Source organism: Haplochromis burtoni, unplaced genomic scaffold (genome assembly GCF_018398535.1).
Source record: "Haplochromis burtoni strain Fernald_Lab_line unplaced genomic scaffold, NCSU_Asbu1 Contig_81, whole genome shotgun sequence".
NCBI classification, from domain to species: Eukaryota; Metazoa; Chordata; class Actinopteri; order Cichliformes; family Cichlidae; genus Haplochromis; species Haplochromis burtoni.
Genome location: NW_024582442.1, coordinates 1,962,614 through 1,970,084, shown reverse-complemented (window position 1 = coordinate 1,970,084; position 7,471 = coordinate 1,962,614). Strand labels below are relative to the sequence as shown.

The 7,471-nt window shown below is 35.6% G+C and overlaps 3 protein-coding genes across 4 annotated transcripts in view; all 3 read right to left on the bottom strand.

The window, feature by feature from the left end:
- LOC102301431 (cytoplasmic phosphatidylinositol transfer protein 1) overlaps positions 1-7,471 on the bottom strand; it is a 56,844-nt gene that overhangs the window by 34,988 nt on the left and 14,385 nt on the right. The gene's annotated exons all lie outside the window — the stretch shown is intronic.
- LOC102300592 (rano class II histocompatibility antigen, A beta chain) lies at positions 1,675-4,646 on the bottom strand. 2 transcript variants are annotated; one of them, XM_005925472.2, is made up of 5 exons: positions 3,548-4,646; positions 3,190-3,444; positions 2,578-2,871; positions 2,402-2,475; positions 1,675-2,264 (listed from the first exon to the last, which is right to left on the bottom strand). In XM_005925472.2, exons 1-5 carry the CDS (start codon positions 3,597-3,599, stop codon positions 2,253-2,255), a joined length of 687 nt encoding a protein of 228 aa, XP_005925534.1. In that variant the 5' UTR covers positions 3,600-4,646; the 3' UTR covers positions 1,675-2,252. The 2 variants fall into 2 exon arrangements, with proteins under 2 accessions (XP_005925534.1, XP_005925533.1); XM_005925471.2 differs by having other exon boundaries at positions 2,341-2,475; positions 3,548-4,644.
- LOC102301133 (H-2 class II histocompatibility antigen, A-Q alpha chain) lies at positions 4,794-7,119 on the bottom strand. The gene is made up of 4 exons (XM_014334571.2): positions 6,070-7,119; positions 5,657-5,902; positions 5,275-5,556; positions 4,794-5,149 (listed from the first exon to the last, which is right to left on the bottom strand). Exons 1-4 carry the CDS (start codon positions 6,122-6,124, stop codon positions 5,007-5,009), a joined length of 726 nt encoding a protein of 241 aa, XP_014190057.1. The 5' UTR covers positions 6,125-7,119; the 3' UTR covers positions 4,794-5,006.

The window sequence follows — 7,471 nt, the reverse complement described above, 5'->3', positions numbered from 1 at the left end:
AGAAGGGTGAGAAGTTTGGCCATTCCGGAGGGGCTCAGAGAAGAGCCGCTGCTCCTCCACATCGAAAGGAGCCACTTAAGGTGGTTCGGGCATCTGACAAGGATGCCTCCTGGGCGCCTCCTGGGTGAGGCGTTCCGGGCATGTCCCACCTGGAAAAGGCCCCGGGGCAGACCCAGGACATGCTGGGGAGATTATATCTCTCGGCTGGCCTGGGAACGCCTTGGTGAACTCAGATAATCAGTGTTGGGGAGTAACAGAATACATGTACCAGCGTTACGTATTTAAAAAACAAAATATGAGTAACTGTATTGTAGAAGATGGAAGCATGTAAATATAATAATAATCACTGCAGCCAAAAAGAGTGCCTGATGAGCCCAGCTGTAAGTAAGCTATTAAGACTTGACTGTACGCTGTGTTCGTGTTTCCTCCAAAACAATAAGTTCTGAGCAGCCTTTCAACACCTCTCTCTGTCTCTCGCTAGCAAAGTTGATCCAGACAACAAAGTAAAGCTAGTTTTTGGCTACGAGCCCGACACGGAACCTGACGTATTAGCCAGAGGTCTCCTTACTGCGGTTTGGCGCCGTGGACCTGTTTTATATATGCGCGGAATAGTTTTCTATACGAGATCGCTGCAAAAAGTGCACCCTTACCCAATGTCCACCCTACTGTTACTCATTTTAAATTAAGATTTAAAAATCTAGTAGGTATTTGTATGGTGAATAATCTTAAGTAACAGTAATAAATCACACATCAATAGTACATTTATGTAGTTGTAAAAAGCATGATAATATATTATGTAACGTAACGGAATACAGTACAAAATACATTTTGGGGCATGTATTCTGTAATCTGTAGTGAAATACATTTTAAAAGTAACCTTTCCAACACTGCAGATAATGAGCATAATTTTGAATTGGAATTTTGAAGTACATGGTTTCCTGAAATCTGTTTTCTAGTGTACCGCTCTAGCTCTCTTCTCTGTTACTATCTTTCATTTACAGGTGTGTCAGAATTTCCTCTTATATTATTTTCTCCTTGAAAGTGTTTTTGTTTGCATCTTTGTCTTGACAATTTTTTCTGTAAATAGCTGTCAACTTTGGCAAGACACAGACATGAAACTTTACAGTGTTTATTTTACAGGTGTGTACTACCATGACACTGTAACCACAAATAAAACCACTACCCCAGCTTTTATGCACAAACAAATTGTCCACTTTAGTTACATTCCCACAAGTTCTGACTTTCAAGGGCAATCTGTTGTCCTTTTAGGTGATTTGTGTGACCTCCAGGTTCATTAGGACAGCCCAGGCATAGCTCATTTTATTGCTCTGGGTGTGCTCCTTCTTGCTTTAAATGCTAAATACTATTGTTAGTTTAAAAATACCTTAACATGTTCTAAATATTATTTTTATTCTAAAATGTATTACTCACTTTGCTTGAATGCAAAACATTAAAGTTGTGTTGTCTGTTAAGTAGTGCAACAGAAGCAGAGAGCCAAGAAACAGAAGTTTATGCTTATAATTTAATGCAAATGTCAAATATATTGTCAAATATATGTCACTATATTGTGTTTATATATTTCTGTTCCTGTTGATGACAGAACTAGTGTGAAATATAAATAAGACTCATAAAAGGATTTAGCAGATTTGAATAATCAAGAGATATTAACAAGATTTCATATTGATATGAAAGCAATAGTTTACTATAGTAGTATTTGGAGAACATTACAGACCCAACCAGCCATAAAACTGCTGCATTACCTGTATACAAACATATATTAGGTATGCTGCTAAACACAGAAATATAATACAATTAGAGTAATCTGAGAAGACATTTTAAGCTCAACCAGGAAGTTAGAATTACCCAGGTTCCCCCAACAAAAAATCAATAATATCTAAAAGTGTAGAATATGTATATTTTGCTGAGCAAGGTAATCTTTACAAATTACTGTAAATACAATCATAAATGGTGATATTAGGATTTAAATGAACTGAAATACCTTCACAGTCAACATCACCACCAAACAAAACATGAAAACATGATGTGAAGGCTTGTGTTAAACACAGACCTGCTTTAAGATGAAACTCAGAAGTGCAAAATGAAAACTAAATTCTATGTTTAGGAATCATTCTGCAACACTCTCTGAAGAGCTTTTCATACACTGTGAAAATTTTGAATTTTAAGTGACAATAGACATGGCTTCAGTTGTGACTGTTAAGTTGTTCCATCTGTAGGCAGGTGTTCCACAGGAATCAGCACTCGTCCTGTAAACACAATAATATCGGTAAGAATAAATATTTGTCATAGCTGCAAATATTTAAATCTAATATATGCCCTTGCCTTGACAGAAAGCATTGTATACAGAAGACTTTTTCTTGTGATAAATGAATCCACAGCTCACAATAACAAAACCAAGCAAGAGTCCACATGTTCCAACAATGATTTTGTTTCGTGCAGCCACAGGAAGGGTAGGATCTAAAACACCAATAAAAAATATGTTTGTAATTATTGCATTTTCTTAAAAACATATGTTATTTGTTTATTTATGGATTATTTGCATTGCAAAATAAAACTCACCCCAAATTGCAAGTATTGGCTCAGAGATGCTTAAATGTTCAACCACACAGGTAATTTTTTCTCCATGAGTTGGGGTGTATTCCAAGTAAGAATGAATCTGGTAGTACCAGTCTCCATCAGGCATCACTTCAGAGTAACTGACACCTGTAGTAACTTCCTTTTGGTTACGCAACCACGTCATTCGGATTTGTTTCGGATAAAAGTTGAAAGCACTGCACACAAGCATGGCTGGATGTCCACCACTATACTGCTTTACTGATTTCACTCTGATGGTGGGTATATATGTAACATTACCTGAAAAAACCCCAAAACATTTGTTTTTAACTTAAAACAATTAGTATGCTTTTTCTAATTCTGTTACTTATACAGATTATAAGATATCACCAATAATTATGTAGTTAATTATTAAATTTCTGAACCTGCTATACCATGGGTTAATTGGGCAAAAATATAATAGTTATAGTTTTTATGATAATTACCAGTATTTATAATTAACAATAGATCCTTTTTTAATATCAGTGGCTCCATTTCATTAAATGCCTCAGTAAGCAATATCACTGAATGAGCATGCACAAGAGGGATTTTAAGTAGTTTAAGGAAAAATGGTCTTACTTAAGATTTGGATGTAGCCAAGGTTGTTTAAACACAATGCTTTTGCTTCCCTCGTGCCAAATGGATTTAGGTTCCAAAATTTTGCAAGTTCTATTGTGTAGGGTGTAAATCCAATCCAGCTGCCCCTCGTATGGTTGTACTCCAACACTGCAATCTTGTTCAAACTGATTATACGTGTATACTCCATATCTTCAAAGTGTGGACCTTTGAAAGTACAGCATGCTCTAGATTGGAAGTAATCCTCATCTGAGGAAACTGTAACACAAGGATTATAATTTATTGTCAGAAGCATTGCTATAATAACACCTAAAACTTGAAATTTACTGTTAAACTGAAAGAGAAAAGAGATGCAACTCACCTAGACCGAAGAGAGAAAGAAACATGTAAAAATAAAAATTCTGGATACGCATATTTCCTCAGTAGTCGGATATAAAAATGAAGCCTCTGGTGTGTATGATTTAGGTGTATATAGACAGAAGAAAATGAATGATGGCATGTCAACTACATGAAAGAATGTACCTTTCTTTTTGCTCAGTGGAAAATCCCTCACAATTAATGACTGTGGTTCACACTGGTTATTGCCACTCCTATTTAGTGTTACTGAAAGTCAGCTGCTACCAGTTCTGGTAAATGCCCTGCCCATGTATTTGGAAAAGTGAGAAACAACAAACTGAGCAGATAATTGTAACTTAACATTAACATTAAGCGGAGTAATTAGGCAGAACAGGAATATCAGTGGGCAAAACCAAATTAATCCAGTCAACTGGAACCAATTTGTCATACAAATTATATATCTAAAACAATTTAACTACACAGCCTTTAACAGATGCAGTCTTCAAAGTGACCTATTTTTAATTGTTGCATTACTGAAAATACCCAAATGTAATTATTTGGTGTAGTTATGCTTTCATATACTCATATTTTTACAGTTCTTTTGTGTTGTATGTAAATATATTGTGCAGTTTCCTTTCTAAAGTAAAATCAAAAGGAGAGGAGAATGATTATGCAAGACTTGTTGAACCACTTCAACTAAACATACTACATAACACTAACCACACAGTGTATAAACAACAATTGTTTTTTGCTTCTCTGCTTTTTATCTTACAAAAATACAGCAATTCATAGTAATACCACTGGGACAAAGCTATTGTAAATTTTTCTTGACCTGTTGTGATTGCGTCATTTTTACAGTTCTTTTGTGTTGTATGTAAATATATTGTGCAGTTTCCTTTCTGAATAATCACATCAGCATAATGTTTGTTTTTAACATGTATGATTTTTCCCACCTCACATTTAATATTTTAATTGTCTAGTACGGCACAGTCACAACCTCAATAAAAAGCACACACCTTCTGTAACCAGCTCAGAAACAAAGGACAGAGCCACCAGTATGGAGCTCACTCTAAAGTCTCTTATGTAGTGTGTAGTGTAAACACTCAACACTACACATTAAAAGTTATCTCTAAACCAAGAATGAGGAAGAAGTCAACTTATCAACCTTCACTCGCTTTTAAAACCTAAACTTCTTAAAAGAAGAATGACACTGTGGAAATCATACACATTTATTATTTTAAAATGTAAAGAATTATGAACATACAGAATACATAAATTAAATAAAGTACCAACACATATAATCACATTTAAATCATTTAAATTATTATAGTATGCATATTTTATTTTATGATTATTGAGAATTTTAGCTTACTCTGTAGTGGACTGTTGGGATTTGTCAGGAGACAAAAGAAAGGGGAGTCACATGAAACCGCCTGCTACAAATAAACTATAATCAGAATGCTTTGTAAAGTATGATAAATGGTTTAACCAGCAGGGTTCTGGGTACTCTGATACTGCCTCCCTTTTACATACAGGAATGCTCCTGCAACAACTCCAATAACTCCAAGACTCAGGCCAAGTCCACAGAAGACATCTGGACCATTACTAGGCTCATCTGTTTGAACCTCTATGGAAGACAAATCACAATAACAAAAGTAAAAACAAAAAAAACAAAACAATATTTTGAGTTAGCTTAGAATTTTGTCATTTCTACATTGCAAGATTCGGCATAATATAAAACTTTGTCCTCACCCCAAAGCTTTGTCAGAGGCTCCGTCAAGGCTTCATGCTCCACACTGCAGCTGTAGATGTCACCGTCTTCTGGCACAAAGTCCAGGTGGGAGAAAACATAAAATGTCCCATCTGGATTGGGTAAACATTTGATGAAAGGATCTTCCACTTTAACTTCTATATCATTTTTGGTCCACTTTATTTTGATAGAAGGGGGAAAGAACTTTTTGATTAAGCAGATGAGGGAATTGTCTTCTTCTTTCATAATTTCATCTCTGGGGTAGATGATGATTTCTGGTGGTGCTGTGGGTAAAATATTCTTTATTTCAAGTTCATATGTGTTGGAAAAAAAGACTTATATTGTAACAGGAGGTGGTATAAATGTTGATTGGGAATCAATTACCTTTAGTGTTCATAATTGTCTCGTGTTGTTTCCAGTCATCATGAACAAAATATCTGCACTGATGTTGGGAATATAGTGCTTGGCTGTAAGGGCATGAAGCATGGATGGCTGTAGGTATTTTGCTGTCCCAAATCAGAGACCCGTTTTTAAAGTCTGCATAGAAGACTTCGTCACCATCCATTGTCACGCAGACTTGCGTATCACTGGACTTAAAGCATCCAAAAGTGTAACAAAGCTTAATACTCCCTAGGAATATGTAAAAAAAAAAGTTAAATAAATTCAACAACAAAAGTATATAATATTATGCATCAGTTACAAATTCATTAAAGCATTCACAAATAAACTTGCATGTATTTGGATTCAATGCAATATCTAAAGAAGCTGTTCCTGGAACAAGAAGCATTCATACTTACTTTGTGCACAGAGGCAAAATGTTCCTGAGAAAAAAAGCATAATTTTCAGTAACATATTCTCATGTGTATTTATTTGCGCGTACTATTGTGGATTTCTTGTTCTTGCGAGGTAGAACTGAAGATAGATCTGTATTGTATGTAGCTGTCTGTGTTAAATAACACCTTCCTCATTTTTAAACTATGATGCCGAGAAAAGGAATGGCATATGAAAGTAAAATCAAAAGGAGAGGAGAATGATTATGCAAGACTTGTTGAACCACTTCAACTAAACATACTACATAACACTAACCACACAGTGTATAAACAACAATTGTTTTTTGCTTCTCTGCTTTTTATCTTACAAAAATACAGCAATTCATAGTAATACCACTGGGACAAAGCTATTGTAAATTTTTCTTGACCTGTTGTGATTGCGTCATTTTTACAGTTCTTTTGTGTTGTATGTAAATATATTGTGCAGTTTCCTTTCTGAATAATCACATCAGCATAATGTTTGTTTTTAACATGTATGATTTTTTTCCCCTCACATTTAATATTTTAATTGTCTAGTACGGCACAGTCACAACCTCAATAAAAAGCACACACCTTCTGTAACCAGCTCAGAAACAAAGGACAGAGCCACCAGTATGGAGCTCACTCTAAAGTCCCTTATGTAGTGTGTAGTGTAAACACTCAACACTACACATTAAAAGCTATCTCTAATTTTTTTTATTTTCCTGAAACTCTAATTTGTCATAACCTTTATCAAGTATGTAGCATGTGCATATGCAGAACTTATGCATATAAAGAAAAAGTTGCCCCTTTCCTATACTGTTGCTTCTATTCATGTGGTTTCTCAAAATGCTTAGCTGTAGAGAGTGAATAAAAAACAGGAGACACATACAGTCATCATCATAAGGTGGATCACTGTATATGAAGTAGCACTTAGGTCACAACAGCTGTAGAAAGGTTTTATCATTGTCACACACGCACACAGACACAACTTGTACTTGAAGGTGGAGGATCATAGTTTCCACTTTGTGTTGCACTTTTTACAGGTTCACTACTAGTGATGCGCGAATCATGAACGAATCGTTCAATACTCGAGAATCACTTTACTGACTCATGAATCATGATTCACAAGCCCAACTGACTCACTGACTCATCCCTGTTGTTGTTAACAGCAATGTATCTAGCTTATAATTAAAATTGTGGAGAAAAACACAACATCCAGTATCTTAACAAAAAAAATTCTGCTCTGAACTGGAAGAAAAAACCCTGAGTAGAAGCTCACATCAAGGCAATAGCTCCTCAGTTCACAGTAGCATCGCTCTGCTAACATGCTAACAGCACATTTGAGCTACTTGTCACTACCCGATCCGTACCGGAAACCCGATCGGTACCCCGCATGCGCAAATCTTAC